The 20,025-nt window shown below is 38.1% G+C and overlaps 1 protein-coding gene across 3 annotated transcripts in view; it reads left to right on the top strand.

Moving 5' to 3' along the window:
• Positions 1 to 20,025, top strand: part of LOC124873598 (thymocyte selection-associated high mobility group box protein TOX-like) — a 123,408-nt gene that overhangs the window by 77,646 nt on the left and 25,737 nt on the right. For all 3 annotated transcript variants that reach the window (XM_047374357.1, XM_047374349.1, XM_047374366.1), the window contains one exon: positions 6,306 to 6,581. In XM_047374357.1, coding sequence (XP_047230313.1) covers positions 6,306 to 6,581 — 276 coding nt within the window. The remainder of the gene's footprint in view (positions 1 to 6,305; positions 6,582 to 20,025) is intronic.

Below are 20,025 nucleotides of genomic sequence, written 5' to 3'. Positions count from 1 at the left end.
ATTTGGTAAAAAGGCTCCTTCACTGAGTGACTTTTTGATCATAACATCTGAATTAATTTGTGAAAATGATGTAATCAGATAAAGATAGTAAGGTATTGTGCAAATTCTGGTATTTTGATGAATAAAATTAACATGTGATAAATAAATTTACTAAATTACGCAACAGCTTTAGGCAGAAGAATTACACATTTCCAAATCTATTTTGTCACAACATAAATCTTTCAAAACCAATGCTTACAGTAGGTAAAGTATATTTGTTAGAACAGTGCAAAGTGGTTACAATGATAACACATAGATAATGTATATTAACTTGACCTCAAGTGGCACTGCAGGCTTAGCAGATAGAAAATAACGTTGGAATAGTAAAGCTTGTTCATAAATTATAAGTGTATGTCTTTATCTGATGGAGTTCTGTCACAATAATATTACTCATGTGGAAGTAAAAAGCATGGTGTAGCAAAACTACTCCTACGAAACCTGTGGTCTGGGCCTTTCTACACAGAGTCTGCATGTTTTCCCCTCACATGTTTGGGTTATATATATTGAGGTACGCCCTCTTCCTGCCATAGTCCAAAGATATCAGAATCAGAATCAGCTTTATTGTCAAGTTCGTACATACAAACAAGGAATTTGCCTCCGGGACACTTTGCTCTTTTGTTCTGTTTTTGCATTACAGAATATACAAATTTACATATTTACAATGTACAATATACACATATCTAATAAAAAAGGTGCATTTGCAACATCTGTATGCTGTTGTTCTGTACTCTATTGAATGTTCATCAGAGAAACAGCCTGGGAGAAGAAACTGTCTCTGTGGCGGCTGGTTTTAGTAAACAGTGCTCTGTAGCGGCGGCCTGTAGGTAAAGCTCTAAACAGTTTATGTGCAGGGTGTGTGGGGTCTGCAGAGATTTTGGCAGCTCTTTTCCTGACCCTAGACCTGTATAAGTCCTGGATGGAGGGAAGGTCAGCTCTGATTATTCTCTCTGCAGTCCTGATTATTCGTTGCAGTCTGGACCTGTCCTTTTTTGTGGATGAGCCAAACCACACTGAGATGGATGAAGACAGGACAGACTGAATGATGGCAGTGTAGAAGATGACCAACCGCTCCTAGAAGGTTGAACTTCTTGAGTTGCCTCAGGAAGTACAGTCTCTGCTGGGCCTTCTTTCGAACAGTGTCTATGTGTGAAGACCATCTCAGGTCCTCAGAGATGGTGGTTCCTAAGAACCTGAAGTGGTCCACGGCCGATACAGTGTTGTTGAGGATGGTGAGGGGGGTGTTTGGGGTTGGTGTTCTCCGAAAGTCCACCACCATTTCCACAGTCTTGAGTGGGTTCAGTTCAAGATAGTTCTGACCGCACCAGTGTACCAGCCGATCCACCTCCTGTCTGTATGCAGACTCATCACCGTCCTGGATCAGTCCAATGACAGTGGTGTCGTCTGCAAACTTAACCATATTAGGTTTACTGGTTTCTCTACATTGCACTTAATTGTGAATGCGTGTAAACATGGTTGTTTGACTTGTGTGTCTCCGTGTTGCCCTGTGATGGACTGGCGACCTGTCCAGGGTGTACCCACCTCTCATCCAGTGACCGTTGGAGATAGGCACCACAAGTGCAAATAAACAATTAATTATGGCAGATAGGAAATCCTTTTGGGCATTTCAGTGTTAGTGAAAATCTATTTGAGTCAGAATCAATCAGTCAAATCAAAATGTATGATCTCTGAACTATATAGGGAAGCACCCTGATGACAGGGTTATGAGCTGTGCTGTAAACTTAAATATCTCGCTGTTGTGATGCTTTGGTGCTAACACTTGTTAGGCACACGCTTATAACCATTTTTTTTAATAGCTGATGTGTTCAATGACCAGTGAATGTTGCTTGGAAAAATTTGTATTATATTGATGTATACCTGCATGTAATGTATGTTAACAATAACAACCAATGACAACACAAATACATCCTAGATGTCAAAGAAATGCAGAAATATTTTATAATGGGAGAAAATGTTGCTAACATCATTTCTAAACAAGCTCTGAGCAATAACTGTTATGGGAAGAGAAAACAGCACATCACCCCGTGATAGTAAACATACTCCTCTTTTATTATGATGATTATTTTCTCCCTAATGATAGTGCACATTATGAGACTTTTCATCCTGTCTTCAAGCACCGGTTCTACTAGTGAGCACATTCCAGCTGTTTTTTTTTTTCCAGTGTTTCTTGCCATTTGTTTGCTAAAAGTATTTGTTTTCAAGATGAATTGCTGCGCTGGCAGGCAAGATGACAGCCTACATGAAGATGATATTGAATTGATTTCTGAAATGTTGCAGAACGGACTAGTTGATGTGTACCACGAGACATGAATAATAAAAATTCTATTAAAAAGCTCTTGAATGGCTGACACTGGAATATTATTTGTGATGATTAATTTTCTTCAGTCATTATAAAAGGGAGTTGGCATCAGATTGCCTCTGACAAAATTGCTTTTCACTCCCTGGTGAATACTCTCAGTATGCTTTTTGAGAGCATGAAACCATATTTCTTTGTGAAACATTATGTCAAGATAGGGCCTGGAAAAGACACTGCTCGTGTATCACCTTATTAGTCCCATAAAACTCTCTCCAGCTTGAACTATTGGATAGTCAGAATTTATTCCATAATAAGCAGTGCGAGTGTTGTTCAGTTCAGGTTTTCTGTTTATATAAACAAAATTGCCATAGTAATTATGAGATTATAATATCACAACTAAGTGACTCTCTGTGGTGTGTTTTTCCACGTAATGAATTTGATTCACTGTTTTTTAGGAGGCGCAAGCTGACAGTTTGTTGCTTCAAAGCTGTCAAGATTTCTGAAGCAAATTATTCTGTATAGCAGCTGTTGTTGTCTAACTAATTAATTTGCTCAGTACGATTGTGCTGAATGAATTCTTTACACTTTTCCAAGTGCGATAATTTGCATTTCTAATTATTTTTATTTGCAGCACAAAACACTCTAACTGCTGCAGTTCTGTATCTGGAAAGGCTGCAAATTTGAGTATAAACAACACAAATAAACAGGTGCATTTAAAAGCTAATTAGCGACTTTATTTTAGTCTGGAAAATGTTTCATAAGCAGTTTGCCTGCTGATTCCACAAAAGTAACATTTTTTTTTTATTACTTTTGCTTATTTCTTTGAGTTCCAAGCACACAAAAAGGCTTCTTTATCTTTTCTACATGTACAGGTCCTTCTCAAAATATTAGCATATTGTGATAAAGTTCATTATTTTCCATAATGTCATGATGAAAATTTTACATTCATATATTTTAGATTCATTGCACACTAACTGAAATATTTCAGATCTTTTATTGTCTTAATACGGATGATTTTGGCATACAGCTCATGAAAACCCAAACTTTCTATCTCACAAAATTAGCATATCATTAAAAGGGTCTCTAAACGAGCTATGAACCTAATCATCTGAATCAACGAGTTAACTCTAAACACCTGCAAAAGATTCCTGAGGCCTTTAAAACTCCCAGCCTGGTTCATCACTCAAAATCCCAATCATGGGTAAGACTGCTGACCTGACTGCTGTCCAGAGGGCCACTATTGACACCCTCAAGCAAGAGGGTAAGATACAGAAAGAAATTTCTGAACGAATAGGCTGTTCCCAGAGAGCTGTATCAAGGCACCTCAGTGGGAAGTCTGTGGGAAGGAAAAAGTGTGGCAGAAAACGCTGCACAACAACAAGAGGTGACCGGACCCTGAGGAAGATTGTGGAGAAGGGCCGATTCCAGACCTTGGGGGACCTGCGGAAGCAGTGGACTGAGTCTGGAGTAGAAACATCCAGAGCCACCGTGCACAGGCGTGTGCAGGAAATGGGCTACAGGTGCCGCATTCCCCAGGTCAAGCCACTTTTGAACCAGAAACAGCGGCAGAAGCGCCTGACCTGGGCTACAGAGAAGCAGCACTGGACTGTTGCTCAGTGGTCCAAAGTACTTTTTTCGGATGAAAGCAAATTCTGCATGTCATTCGGAAATCAAGGTGCCAGAGTCTGGAGGAAGACTGGGGAGAAGGAAATGCCAAAATGCCAGAAGTCCAGTGTCAAGTACCCACAGTCAGTGATGGTCTGGTGTCCCGTGTCAGCTGCTGGTGTTGGTCCACTGTGTTTTATCAAGGACAGGGTCTATGCAGCTAGCTATCAGGAGATTTTGGAGCACTTCATGCTTCCATCTGCTGAAAAGCTTTATGGAGATGAAGATTTCATTTTTCAGCACGACCTGGCACCTGTTCACAGTGCCAAAACCACTGGTAAATGGTTTACTGACCATGGTATCACTGTGCTCAATTGGCCTGCCAACTCTCCTGACCTGAACCCCATAGAGAATCTGTGGGATATTGTGAAGAGAACGTTGAGAGACTCAAGACCCAACACTCTGGATGAGCTAAAGGCCGCTATCGAAGCATCCTGGGCCTCCATAAGACCTCAGCAGTGCCACAGGCTGATTGTCTCCATGCCACGCCGCATTGAAGCAGTCATTTCTGCAAAAGGATTCCCGACCAAGTATTGAGTGCATAACTGTACATGAATATTTGAAGGTTGACGTTTTTTGTATTAAAAACACTTTTATTTTATTGGTCAGATGAAATATGTTAATTTTGTGAGATAGGAATTTTGGGTTTTCATGAGCTGTATGCCACAATCATCCGTATTAAGACAATAAAAGACCTGAAATATTTCAGTTAGTGTGCAATGAATCTAAAATATATGAATGTTAAATTTTCCTCATGACATTATGGGAAATAATGAACTTTATCACAATATGCTAATATTTTGAGAAGGACCTGTAGCTGTTTAAAGAAAGAAGCACACATATTTTTTAGTGCCATCTACTTTCTATTTTGCTGGTATGAAACTACAGATACACAGACTGGAGATATTGTGACCAATTTTTGATTCTAATAAGCTGATTCTATAAATAGCAACGGAAATATTTTTTTGTAGAAACATAAAACAATGATTTTTCAAAAACCAAAATATAATAAAGAAACCTGGAAAATCTATGTATATGATAAATTCCCCACTTAATTGGACCCATTTAAAACAAAAATATTTTTTATCACTCTTAGTGCCTCATATCATTTTAAGATAATAAATTGTTTTTAAGAAGATCTTTTCAAAAGTAAAGAAACATCTTTATATTTAAGAGAAAAAAACTCTGATTTTCTCTTATGTGAAGATTATTAAATTATTTATTCATTCAGGAGCCTTCAAATGTCTTTCTATGATCAGTCATTATTTATTTATATCAGGACCAGAGGTGACGTCACACTGTGTGAGAGAGAAATCGGTCTTACTCAGCTCTGCACTTAAACCTGATTTCTCTGATTAGTCAAAACAAAAGACAAAATGATTACAGAGTTACATTTTAAACTGTTTTAAACATCATATATTAGCATTTAGCATGATTAGCTTTAGGGCTGCACAATATACTGAATCGCAGTCGCCATCACAATATCACTGTTTGCATTTCTGCGATTGCAATAGACTGCTTAGTTTTAATATTTGTTTGGCTATTATGTTTTGAGTGCCATGTATGAAAATTCTAAATGCCAATAAGATATTTGGCGTTGGACAGACTTTCACTGCTCTCATCGGCCAACTTTAATTTATATTTTTAGTGGCTGGGATGCTAAAACTCACAAAGAGTGGTGTGGACATTGTCATAAAGAAAAAGAAAGATTCGGCAAAATGTGAATCAAAATTATCAATATCATCATGGCAATATTCAGAAATGTTATCACAATTACATGACTAACAATAGGTTCTATGTGTATTCCCTGTAAAATAGAGCCTTACCTTATTTCTGAGATTTCCAGAAGACTGCAAAGGTTGCATTATCCAGCTTGTACCTTGAGAGAGAGAATTGAACTCTTGATAGTTGGGTAAAAATGAAGCCACTTTGCTAAATGCTAAATAAATAATAGCTGGACATTTCTTACTTAGTCAACAGCTTCCACACAAGAGTTTTGTTGTCTCTGCAACCAGTTAGCGCATCTATGTGGTACCTTCACTGACTCAAAAACGGATTGAAGTTTTAGTTTTCAACAATCCAATCGTTCAGGGAGGGTCAAGGATCTAATCGTCCAATTCCAGTTTTACAGTGCATCTCTATGTAATACTGTCTATCTCTGACTTACCAAAATAATTTTCTTTGCTTTTGTTTATGTATACTTAAATTGCCTTTTTACAAACCTAACAAAGAGAAAACAGGTAAAAGGTGCTATAAGTTCTCTTCCCATTGTTTCTTATTGTTTTAGAGCTACTCCGGTCAGGGTAGAGGCAGCAGCGGTGGTGGAGGAGGAGGAGGAGGAGGGGGCACAGGGGACGAAGACTATGAGATTCCCCCCATCACGCCTCCAAACCACATTGACCCTTCACTGCTTCACCTCACAGAGCATGAGTCGGGATACCCCTTCCACTCCCTGCCTCACAACGGCTTGCTCAACACCTACTCCTATCCCGAGCTGCCCGCCCTCATGATGTCTAACATGCTGGGTCAGGACACTCACCTCCTCTCTGGGCCTATGCACTCGGTGAGTTTTTTTTTTTCTTTTACCTGTGTCTCATTTTAGCTGTGGTCCTTTATGCAAGTCAAGCACTGTGCTGTAGTATAGAATTAGACTTTACCATCTGGGCATTGGACCTCATGGCGGAGCTTCTCTAAACTCTACCTAGCTGCAGATCTCAAAAACAGGAAAAATAACACTCTGATGTATAGCTTTTAACGGGATAGCTGGGTGCAGGTTTTGAACCACACATCTTGATGAGGATGTGGAATATTCCTTGTCAGCTACTTTTTTTTTAAAAGGGATTCAGGCGATTCTGGCTATCCCCTCACCACCACCAACACCACTCTTCCAGCGCAGCGACTTTCTCCTCTGTTAAACATGGCTCTGACCGAACATGTAAACACCCCTGGCGAACACATTCAAATGCTTTAATCATAGAATCGAACCAGATGAATTATAGATGGCCCCATGCGGTGAATTATTCAGTGTTATATACTTTCATCTGACATAAATATTACTTATTTCTTGCTCCCCTCCACCATGAATATTTATGCTTTAATGTGAGCATCCATGGCATTTATCCTCAGTTAATCAGATCTTATGTGATTTTTAGAATCCAACTGCATAAATTGAAAACTCTTTTATTTCTTATTGTGGGTGGTAGTGAAGGCCTCTATTGAAGCCTGTCTCTAAGAATAAGCCATTGGCTACTGTATAAGTTAAATCCATAGTTCATGTGAGCGTGTTTATTTAGTCAGTTTTAAATATAAAGCAAGATGATCTGTTGTAGCTCTAACTGCATGTTTAGGGTTGTGGTTCTGTTGGAAGGTGAACCTCCACCCCATTGTCAAGTAGGGCTGAAACAATTAATCAGAAAAATCGTAATTTATCTATTATTGAAATAATCATCAACTAATTTAGTAATCGAATAATCGTTAACTGGAGTATGGAGATAAGTCCAAAAAATAGTCGATACATTAATCGATCAGCAAACTAATCGTAAGTTGCAGCCATACTCTCAAGTCTTTTGCAGGTCCTAACAGGATCTTTTACAGGACTGCCCTAGAGTTTATCACCTATCTTCCCATTAACTCAGCTTCCCTACCCCAGGTGAAGATCAGCAACTCCACAAAAAATGCTGCTACCACCAGGTTTTGCTATACATCATGTTTGGTCAAATTTAGATAAATGGTCAAATTTTTGGCCTTTACTAATTGGAAGACTTCTTAAGGCATTTTGATGCACCAGATTTCATTTAGGACTATCCAAGTAAACTAAGCTCAGTAAAAATACTTAGAAAAATGTGAAAAACTTGTATTTTTCTTCAGCTTCCACTTGTATGTGAAAGGTTTTTGTCTTTATAAATACTGGATTACGTCTAGCTCCTGTTTTGTAAGTAACTTTTTGAAGGCAAACACAGAGGGAGCGGCAGCTTCCTAAACAGGTTTTGTTTCACCTTTGCAATTATTTATTTCCAAATAGCCCTTCAGGGTAATGTTCCGTTTTCTTATTTCACACCCCCTTTTCTCATAAATGAACCATCATTGCCATAAATCACGGCACAAACAGAGACCTGCACACACTGAGAAAGGTCCAGAGATTTATGTAACACATTCATGTTTCCCACTTCCACATTTTAGTACTACTCTTGCAGAGGCTGGCTAATAATAGCCGTTATTAATATTTCCTGTTGCCTAGCAACCCCAGCAAGTAATAGCTTACTCTGGAAAAATAGATGACCGATAAGGAAGGAGGAGGGGTTGTGGAGGGGGGTGGGGGTTCGATTCATTTATTATCTCCCAGGACAAGAGGAGCTTATTTCTGAGGCTGAGAAATCAGAAACTAGGCTGTATATTGAGAAATATTTTAAAGCAATTGGAGATGACGTTATTTTCATTTTGCTTCCATTAGGGATGTTTCATTTGATGTTTCCCCAGCAAAGTCAATTAACCTTAATTTCATACTGAGAAAGGTATAATAAGAAAGATTGAATTTATGTCTGCTGCATGCTTAAAGAATAATGAGGGGGGATGGAAATAGGCTCTCAGCAAAACTGGAGGTCAGAAATGAAGCAAAAAGCCCTTTCCTTTCTTGGTATTGACTAAAGCATGCAATAATCTCAGAAAATTGGAGGAGATAGCCGGCAAATCCAAACCCTAATCATTCAGCAGACATATTTTACTGATGTAAAAATAAAAAAATAAATTAAATAAAGCAAATGTAAGTCAACAGCGTTACCTTAAGGATAGACGTCTCTTCAATAACAGCTATCCTTCAGCGCACATTTAAAAGCCTCCTACAAGTACAAGCTCAGCTGGAGCAACAGATACACTTCATCTCATGGGATGTTGTTGGTGGGTTTTGTACAACATTTAGCCCGAGGCTAAAGCTCTCTAAACTTCACCCTGCTTTGGAATTCTCTTTTTCAGCATGCATTGATCCCACAGCAAACAGAGTTAAATCATTACAGAAATGAGAGCAGTGGATTGACTATCATGCTGCATGGACATATATTTTTTTATGTCTGTTAGACTTTGTAGCTTTTAGAATATCTTCTTTCTCAAAGGTGACAATATGGCAGCCTCTAGACAAAAAAGATGTCTCTTGTTTGGTGTTATTATTCAAATTTCTCCTTTTTTATACAATTAAGACTCCACAAGCAGGTAAAATAAGGTAAAACGGGTGCATCTCAATAAATTACAATATTATTAACATCAATTAATTTATTTTAGTAATTTAAGACCCGTATCTTGATTTATTACTCACAGAATGATATATTTCAAGCATTTGTTTCTATTCATTCTGGCATTCTTTGACAGAGTGCTGTATCCAAACATATTAATGAAAAGTTAAGTGGAAGGAAGAAATTTGTCAAAGTAAGGGTTACAATAAGCAACAGGAATTGCACAAAGAGTCAAATGCGGCTGGAGTCAGTATCTCTAGAGCTACCACACACATATATATCCACGACATTGGCTACAATTGTTGTAATCTTTGTGTTAAGCCACTCCTGAACCTGAGACGACAGAAGCGTCCTACCTGGGCTAAGGAGAAAAAGGATTAGACTGTTTTTCAGTGGTCCAGATTCCTCTTAGATAAAAGTAAATGTAGCATTTTATTTGGAAAATAGGATCCTAGAGACTGGAGGAAGAGTGGAGAGCCATGGAATCCAAGTTGCTTCAGGTCCAGAGTGAAGTTTCCACACTAAGTGAGGGTGTGGAAAGCCATGTCATCTGGTGGTGTTGGTCTTCTGTGTTCTATCAAGTCCAAAGTCAGCACAGCCACCTACCAGGGAATTTTGGAGCATTCATGCTTCCCTTTCCCGACGAGCTTTGTGGAAATGCTAAACCCCGTGGAGGCTATCGGCCTCCGTGCAACGCCACATTGGTGCAGTAATTCATGCTAAAGGAATTTTAGCTGTAAGCCATAACAATCAAAAATAACATAAATAAATGCTTGAAATATATCACTCTGTCTATAATAAATGTATGTAATGTATATTTTTTTTTCTTTCTGAAATGACTTGCTGAAATAGAATCACTTTTTGATCATGTTCTTGTTTATTAAGATGCACCTCTATTTTTATGTGTTGATGTTTTCATTTTTCCAGGTGTAGCAGCTGATCCGCTTTGGTGCTGTTACATCTTTTATCTTAATATTTCTTGCTGATAGTTTTGAGCTATTCAAGAGCTTAAAATTGCAGGAATGCACCAAGGTGAAGCCTCAACACTGGCATTTTAGATTATAGTGGTGTCTATCAGAAACGCTCCTGCATTCTCCCAACTGCTGACCTGTTGTGTCAGTCTCTCTGAATTGAAGCAGAAAGAGCCAAGTCCTGTATAACTGGCTGATGTGAAATGTAGCAGCCTGTTGTGCGAGTACTCGCTGCCAAGGGAGAAATCCCGTCTCACCCGCAGCTTTCAGTGTTTCTGTCATTTTCAACGCCGAGGGTAAGCGGTGTCACCCAGGGGTCTCATGTTCAACAAGTCTTCCTGTTGTTCAGGTTTGCACAGCGATGGATGTGGGGGTGGAACTTTCAGCAAGATCCAGCCCCTTGGAAAAAATCTAAATAAAATAGGAGAGACCCTTTGCCAGCTGGCAGTAATAAGATTTTGAGCAGGAGTTAGTTGAACAGCCCTAACGTGGAACCTTGAGGGGTGCCAGCGTGTTAAATATTGAAGCAGAAAGCAGAGCACCAGCCCCTTTCTCCTTATGATCATAATTAGCCTGGTTGGAGCGGGGGGTGGGGGGGAAAGCCCCTGCTGCTGAAAAAGCGGCTGCTAGTTTTTATAAGTATATGGTATACCCGGATGACTCCTGGTGGAGATTTTGTTTTCAAATATTTGGATCTGAATTAATACTCTTGGCAGGGTGATGTCTCTGTTTTTAACATGCTGCTGTTTAAAATAACAAATTCAGCAGCTTCTGGGCAAAGTAATGGATGTCATAATCATAACTGGTTTGGGCTTTGGTTTAGTTACTGTAGATTTTGATTCATACAGTGTCTGATAAATAGGGGAGTAAGAGATATTGTGCTAGGAGATCACAAGGCCACAATATTTCTCATGAAGGGGAAGTCAGTCTCACAAAGTGCTTGGCCCTGTTTATATTTGTCTGTTGAAGCTGTAGGAACCTCCATCACCTTAAAATAGTTTGTGTGGCAGTATCTAAGATACTTGACAGAAAAAAGAAACTCTGTGAAAGTGCTTCTCTGTCACACACACGAACGATTTGTAATCTAGCTGTTAAAGTTAGCCTTTAAACGATGCTAAAGTTAGCAAACTATGAATCCATTCCTCCTTAACAACTACTTTCCTAAAACTGCCAGTGGTATGTGTAATTTAGGGTTTAACAGCACAATATGGTTTTCCAGTAAATGGGTCAGGCTATGCTACTCTTCACTGATTAGAGATTTTGTCATTTTGTGATTTTTATTTTTTTTATAAAAAAAAAAAAAACTTAAGAAATTGGGCATCCTGAATGTTCTCAAAAATATTGTTAAAACCCTGTTTCATCTAATAAACTGTCACAAATAAGCTGTTGTTTGACAAAAGCCTGTAATTTCAGCCTGACTCCCCTTAATAAGTGCTTGTTCTTTATGAGTACAAATGTTTGAACTCTGGCACAATTTGTGTCACATGCTTGTCTTTATTATAAGTTTGACCATATCGGCTATCCATATTGGCTTCAGATGATCATTATTATTATTAATAAACTTTTATTTCATCAGGCAAAATATTAGGAACAATTTCTTATTTACAGTGTTAGCCTGAAAGTGCTAAAACACTTAAAAGGAAAAATGAGGAGAGGAAAACAATCATTTAAAAACAGTCAGTCAGTCATTTTCTACCGCTTATTCCATAGTGGGTCACGGGGGAGCTGGTGCCTATCTCCAGCAGTCTATGGGCGAGAGGCGGGGTACACCCTGGACAGGTTGCCAGTCCATCGCAGCATTTAAAAACAATCATCACAAAAGTAATGTAGTTGACCAAAATGAAAAATAATACTTTATATATTTTATTTTTAGCAAATTCTGCTTCGCTTTTTTTTTATAATTCCACAGTTCTGTATGTGTATTTGTGTAATTAAATTAAATAACTGTGAATAGGATTTTTTTCACCCACAATCGAACAGCTCTAACCTTTGCTATAAAAATATTTTAAATTTGACTGGAATAAAATCTAGAGTGCCTCATTTCCTATTTAGGACAGTAAGGAGACGGGTAGTAACGGTTTTACACCGGTGGCATAAAAAGTGTAGCAGCTGTGGTGACAGACAGTGTTGTTTCCTTTAGTTAGATGCCAAATCAAGCCAATAAAAAACCCTCTAGAAAGGTTATTAAGTTAAATTTTTTTTCTAAAAATAGAAACATATGTCTGCAGTGTAACTTGTGAAATTATAATGTTTCCTGTCTCCCTGTAGTGTCTGGATTAAGAAATGTTGGTGTTCTTCTTCTTTCTGAGTATAACTGAAACAGCAATCTTTAGACTTCGGCTTTAGACAGATCCCATATGACCTGTTTGTTCTGCTGCCTCTCGCTCACATCTCTGCGACATTCCTAGATAAATCACGTTTTGTAAGAGCAGAAATATTTTCTGTCATGACTTTTCCTTTCACAAAAAGACACATGCCCTTCAGTGTCACATTCCACAGCGGAGGTGAACAATGTTTCTTGTAGCTGTCAAAATAAATGACAGCGAGATAATTGGTGAGGCTCTCCTTTTTCATTTATACTCAAATAGGCTCCCGAAGAGAACTGCTCTTTTAAAATAGCAAAGCTTTGTTTTGTTGTTCCTTATTATTCTAGCTGCAGAATGAAGTGATGAAGATGAGCAATAACGGACTGAGCATTAAAAAACAACTGCACATTTACTGCAAGTCATGAATATTCATGGCACTATATCAAATAACCTTAGGCGACTGTTACAACTAATGAATATTTAAACCAGCATGGTTGCAGAGATTTGAACGCTGCGTTATATCTGACTTTCTGGGATCATGTATAAGTGTAAACAATTAGGACTGTCATAAACAGATTTCACATTAGCTACAGGCCATTGGCGCATCAATACGACAAGCAGGAGGACAACAGCGTGAAAAAGCTGTTAATAATCCTTTAAAGTGCTTAAATGATTAGTTAAACAATTGTGTAGTCAAAACATTATTTGTCAGCAGGCGTACAATTGACACTATGGATTTTACTGAAAGTTTATGTATATTTTTATTATAAACCTTTGAAATAAACCACAGTTTTTTTCCTTCACATTCAAAGTGAAGGGATGAAATATTGGAAAAATTGTTGACTAAGACATATCATTTACGCTTTCAAATCATTTATTTTAAAAGCCCAGTGCTTCTGCAAACCTAAAAGTCCCATACTGGCCACTTTAAGGCAACTTCGACTGCTTCCTTAAGAGGGCTCGGTGCCGGTGCCTTGTCCTCCTCGCCTTCACCGCAACACTAATTAGGCCCACCACAAAGCCAGCCTGTGGGGATAATGTCCCATTATTAGAGTCATTTGTTTCAATTAGCCGCTCTGTGATTCTACAATAGCACTGCGCAGCCTTGTGCAAAGAAGCCATTACTCTCATCTAAGCAACCCAATGAGGTCTGGGCCAAGAAAGTTACTGATACCTGTTTTGACAGCGTTTTCTTGCTGGCATGTTTCACATGTAGCTCCAGTTATTAATGAGTTGGTTGGAAAATAAAAGTTAAAAAAGCTCTTTACTAATTTATTTTAGGATGCTCTTAAACACTGGTTACAGCAGTTTAAAAAAATTAAGCTTTTGTTCTTGTCTGGCTTTGAATGAGAGCTGATTTTTACGGGGGTTGCTGACTGGAGCTTTTACCACTGAGAACTATATGTTCTTGTTTCCTTAAACATGCTTAGAGCTTAGTGGTTAACTGAATTACCATCCTTCTACTATATACTTATGGAGCTTTATACATGTTTAGCCTGCAATCAGGTTAGTTTCTAAACATACAGCTCTATTTTCTCTTCAGGTCATACTTTTCCATCATTACTCTAAAATTCTTGTGGCAAATGTAAAGATTTTTTCATTGCTTTCTAATCACATCTGTGGACGAAGACCGCAGATTGCGTTGACAGATGTTCCCCCGCTATACTGTTTGGGAATTGTGAAACAACAGTCAGCCACTGCCACAAACTAAGTCCTGGTGAAAGTTGGTTGTGCTTTTTTGTACTTGTACAGTTATTCACAACTGAAAGCTAGAAGAGCCTTCTGGTTGCAAGGTCCTTAAAGGGGACCTATCATGCTTTTAAATCCTTTTTCTATGCGGTCTCTTTAAATGCAAATGAGGCACTTCACACCGCGCCCCCCTCCAGGCCGCGGAGCCTTACAAGATTCCATTACTTTACTTGCCCTCGATAAATATCAACAAATGTCTAAAAAACAAGTATGTACAAAATCATTTGCACCAACAATGTGCTACATTTACTAATGCATGAGAACAACAGCACTAAAACTAATATTGTACCGTAAGCTATCAAATCCAACAAACAACAGCGATGGTTGATCAACAGGCTTTTGCTGAGCTGCAATCATCTAAATCAGGTGTGTTAAAGCAGGGAAAGTTCAGGACCTCAGGAGGACTGACTTTAAACACCCCTGCCCAAGTAGGCTACATGAAAAATGTAAATTCTTAAACAATAGCAGAGAACAGTTAAGGATTTCATAGTAGTAACAAAAACTGTAATCCCATTACTAATGTTACTGACAATACTTTTACACAAACTACATGTAAGATACCTTTTAAAATTTTAATGCTACCACAAATTGAATGAACACAACTTTTAAACAAGAACCCAACATAGTTAACGAGTTAGCTAACGCTAGCATCAAGAACATCACTGACTGCATTTGGATCATGTGTTTCCCAAGGCCAAAAAGGCAACCAAACAGATTGCAAAACTGTTTAATATTATTATTCAAAACACACAATAAGGTGATGTCCCTAAGGAGCTAAAAGCGAGAACACAGCACTAACTTTAGCAGGAGGCACTAAACTGTCCTATCAAAACAACAGTCAGTCAGTTATATCAACACTTCAACAATCAAACTTGCTGTCATTTTATCATTATCTGCAGCTTACCTCCTCCTTGATACTGGCCGAGGTTGCTGAAACACTCCTCCCTGAAATGCGTCGCGCAAACAAAGAGGACTTTCCCCACTGATGTTGGCGCATTTTCATGAAAAATAGAATTTAACCTGGCACTCCGAAGAGGTTCTGATCCTGGGGGACAGTGTAATGACTGGTGTGGATTGATACATCTGACAACAGAACATTTAGATTTGTCCGTTTGCTGCTTCGGCATCCTTCAACTTGAACTACATGAATACTGTGAGAGAGAAAAATGGCGGATTCGCTGGATTGGTTAGCCAGAAGTCCATGACCATCTTTAGAAGTTCTACAGAAAATACTGTGACATAATAGAGAACAAAACGTAATAGAAAATGGAGAAATCTGAACAGACTGACTAAATATGACCCAAAAAGCATCTAAAAATGTCATCGCAGGATCTGGAGTGACTAAATTCAAATTGTCTAGACTTTCAGAGGTTCCCAATACACACGAAAATGTGTTTAAGAGATAAAAAAAAAATGGACTTTGCACAATGATGACCCCTTTAAAGTGATAATCTTGGTGTATTAAAAAGTGTTATATTTGAGACTTATTGTCAAATGTGAGATTTTAAACTCATCATTAAAATCACCTCAAAGGGTGTGAATACATTTGCATGCAAGAGATTTTTCTGAGGCCATTTCACATGTAAATTCTTTGAGGGCTCAAGTCAAGTCTCTAATGACAAAAATTAACATTGTCTAATGGGATGTTTGCTGTAGATAATGAATTCAAATAATTATTCTTTGACATGTTTATATTTTTCAGAATATTCAATTCAACGTCAAAAAAACTGTTAGAAAATGTTGTGAATTACTTTGAATATTAAAAAATATAAAAATACATATTAATATTTGAACGGACTGGCAATGAATACATCATTTACCTCCCACTCCACTATACTGTCCACTCGCCCACAAAGCCTGTGCAATGTAAGTACCGTGAAGTACTGTATATACAGGGTCCACAAGGACTTTCTGTAGAGGTCCCCATGCAGCCCAGACTTTTGTGACTGCGTTGACTGGGTGCACCAGCAGATACAATAACATTCCTAACCAGAGGGTGGCACCATTCACACAGCCGATAAACATGATTACGTGCGTCAGATCATGAGCAGAAGAAGAAAAACAACAACAAAGCTTGTTTTTAAGAATTCAGTAAAGAGAGATCTGTTTTCTCTTTTAGATAATTTTCTCCCAGGAAAAGCAAGGAACATATATATATATAAAAACATTATTTATGTTGAGGTGAAAAAAAAATGTTTTCTTCTTCTCCTCCCCTTGGCAGGCTGTGTATAAACGAGCACAATATTGTCCCCTGTAGTTAACACTTTTTAGCCCACAAGTCCAAAGCAGTCCAAGATCATGGACACAGAGAGACATGTCTAACCATTAAGATGTCAGATGTAAGCTCAGGATGTTTTCTTTAAAAGATCCTGAAGTCTTTTGATAAAGTTCGGTTTGAGAGATATCCATTTAGTTATTATTTTTAATGGTACACCAAACATGGACAGAGTTATGAGCCACGCTTCATCATTGTTATTGGTCAATAAAGTGAACGCACCATTTAACAGGAGAAAATGTCCTTCGCTGTTAAAGATGCACTGTGTGGTTTACTTACTGTAAATGGTTGCTCGATCGCTGTAATAAATAAGAACCGAAGATCTTGGAAGTTGCCGTCAACTCCTTTTACTGGTATAATACAAGTACAGAGAACTCCATACTTACTGTAAATAGCATTACCATGACAACTTATTTGTGTATAATACTTTAACTCAGTGGGGACAACATTAATCATTACTCAATTGATCTACTTTCGCCTACTTGTTTCCACCGACTTATTTTCACAATCTTTAGCTTTTTCAGATAAAGATTGTTCTTAAGACTCAAGTACCTTGAGTTTATGTTGAGTCTTGGGTCTTTAGGGCTTAAGTCTAAGTTAAATTATAAGAGCGACTCGAGATTAATTTGCAGACTTGAACCCCCATAACAGATGTGCCCAACACTTTTCAAAGTATTTGTGAGAATTTTGAAACACTGAGTTTTAAGCTTGTTTGTTAAAAAGGGACATACACACCAATAAACATCAGCTAAAGGTACAGATTTAAATATGCTGGAGTTAGCAAGACAGCTAATTGTCCGTTTTCCTGTAACAGGTGACATGTAACAATACAGGTAATATATACATGCATGCATAAATACCAGAGTCAAATGATGCAGTATCACCAACTATATGGTTTGAAGTGCTTGGTGCCAAGTCTTTTTTATATACAAAATGCTGCTGTAACATGTGCTATTTATTTTATTTTATGCATATAAAATCCTAATAAAATAAATTTAAGTTTGTGGTTGTAATGTGACAAAATGTGAAAACAATTGTACAGGTAGAAAAACCAAAGTAAATGTTATCTCTAAAAATATACTTATATATTCTAACTGCTGGTCATTTCTGTCTTAATTCCACACAAGATTTGTTCACCAAACTCCAATATTTTTTAACATTTACCAGCAGCTTCACAAGGATGCGTTTCAACCCCAAATGCTCCGCAATACCATGTTTCAGTGTACCTTTCAGTCCTTTCACCAGCAAATAATGGAAACTTCGATTGATACCAAGAGGTTGCTGCCCTGTGATGCCTCTGTTGCCAGGCTGTCTCATTGGCTTTCTCCCCCCGCTGTGCACATGTTTACAAAAAGACATCAACAGCTAGCATTAAAGGGTTCAAGTTGTCCCCTCAGGCTGTTGCTATGGAAATAACCCTGTGATAGTCACTCATTCATGTTTGATTAATTGTTTTTTCCTTTCTGTGCTGTTTGCCCCTGCAAAGACCTCATTGTGGGGGCACACCATCTTAAAAAACAAACACCAGAAATGTGATTCAATTATACCACAGGACATTTTCTGCCCTTGCTTAAGTCTTTGCTTTTGTGGAGGATCTGTGTTGATTAAGGTCTTGGGAAATTTTATTAGTGTTCTAGCACACTTGACAGCACCTTATTCATAAATGCAAATACTTATAAACGCATATCACTTCTTTCTTTTCTTTGACTTACCTGAACAGGGAATGAGCAGTTTGCCCCCACCGCCTTCTTAAATTGCAGCAGGTATTGCTGAGCTACAGCAACCCACTGGGGCCAATTAGGATGCCAGCAGAGCCAGGAAGTGCATAGCAGATGCTTTTTGCCACTGCGTATTTATTAAAATCCAATCTGCGGGGCTCCCCCTCCAACAGCTCGTTAAACTACCGTTAATCTAATTAGCTCTCACTTGCCACTGTTTTCACCACATTACCAAATACAAGGACCTCGACTTTGCAATTTAGGCTGATTAAGTGGGTCCAATGTTGTTAGGCATCGCATGCAGGGAGGAGCTCCTCTGAGTTGTCAGTCATCTTCTAATGTCAAATAAATCAAGCAGCCGAGTTCAGCAATGGGTCTGGGGTTAGGTACAAATCCAAATGTGCAGTTCCAGTATTTAATATTGCAAACCTTACTGTCTGAAAGCTTGAACAACGTACTCCACATCATAAAGATCTTGTATATTTGTGATGGCACAGAATCAGGACTGGGTACAAATTTTCCAGCAGCCTCTTTTTATTATATATATATATATATTTAGATTTATGAGTCCCACTCACACCCTTTTATGTCCTTTAGATTAGGATCTAGAATCTGGACTTCCGGTTCATTACTGTTTGGGTTGGACTGTGTTTTCATTTAACGAGGGCTGCACTCTGTATGGGAGCCTGGTTCTTCGTAGTTCTGCTTATTGCATACAGATGGGCGGTTTAACTTGTAGCTATAATTGCTTCCAGATGAGGAGGGCCCTGCATGTATTTTAAGACACATTTAAACTCATCTAGACCGATGTCAAGTAGGTGAAGGAAATATACAAAGACAAGGCAATCGCAGGGAAAGGATATTAAAATACTTTTTTTTGCTGACAAACTATTTATAAAATAACTACTTTAACAGCAAATTTCCAAATTTTGGTTACCATTTGTGGGATAAACAAGCACTTTTAGTTTACAGAGCCGCTCAGATTTTCAAACAGCTTTGCAGCTTTGTTTATGCTCTCAGTACTTACTGCCAAACTTTAATAGAAAAGTGGTACAACATTGCATACAGGTGCACTTTGAAGTGCAAGCTGTTCATAAAATACTTTCTTAATCCACAGTATAAAAAACATAATTTTAGGCAGCTTGAGCTCTGCTACGGCAATCTTGCTAAAACCTGCCAGTTTTAACCCAAATCTTGATCTTAGATTTATGCTTTTGGGCTCTGTTATCCGGTCATAGAACCAAATAGAGCTGAAGATCAAGCCAACTAAATAATAATGGTTTTCTTACCTGATGAATGTGTGTTTGATAGTAAATAATTTGTTGTTACCTTTGATAATTATTAACAGCTGCATAATTATTTCTTCTCCTACTGTGTGTCTTTTAAAATTCATGGTATTGAGAGTTTGAACATCTCACTCTTATTTTGCAGCAAAGCAGTAATATAAGGCACATTTTAAAGCAACTCTTAATTATAAGTATGAATTATAACTAAGCTAGGCCTTTATTTTATACCTTGTAAGGTGTATTTTATCAATGCAGTTAATGACCATTATTTTAGTAACCCTGCTCCAGCTATTAGGTGTCTTTGATCATTTTATAGGTTTACAGGTTTCCCCTGGTTTCTAGCATTAAAATTAAGATGTTTTTTGCAACTCATCAGTGCAGTTTACTTAATTAGGATTCCAAACGTCTTGTTGCCACTGTCCTTGCTTTGAAAATCTGTTTCCAAGGCCATGTACAGACTCAGTCCAACTCCCTGTACAG

This window comes from Girardinichthys multiradiatus, chromosome 1, assembly GCF_021462225.1.
Source record: "Girardinichthys multiradiatus isolate DD_20200921_A chromosome 1, DD_fGirMul_XY1, whole genome shotgun sequence".
In the NCBI taxonomy this organism is placed as follows: Eukaryota; Metazoa; Chordata; class Actinopteri; order Cyprinodontiformes; family Goodeidae; genus Girardinichthys; species Girardinichthys multiradiatus.
The sequence above is the reverse complement of the archived record's forward strand: the minus strand, read 5'-3'. Positions and strand labels throughout refer to the sequence as shown.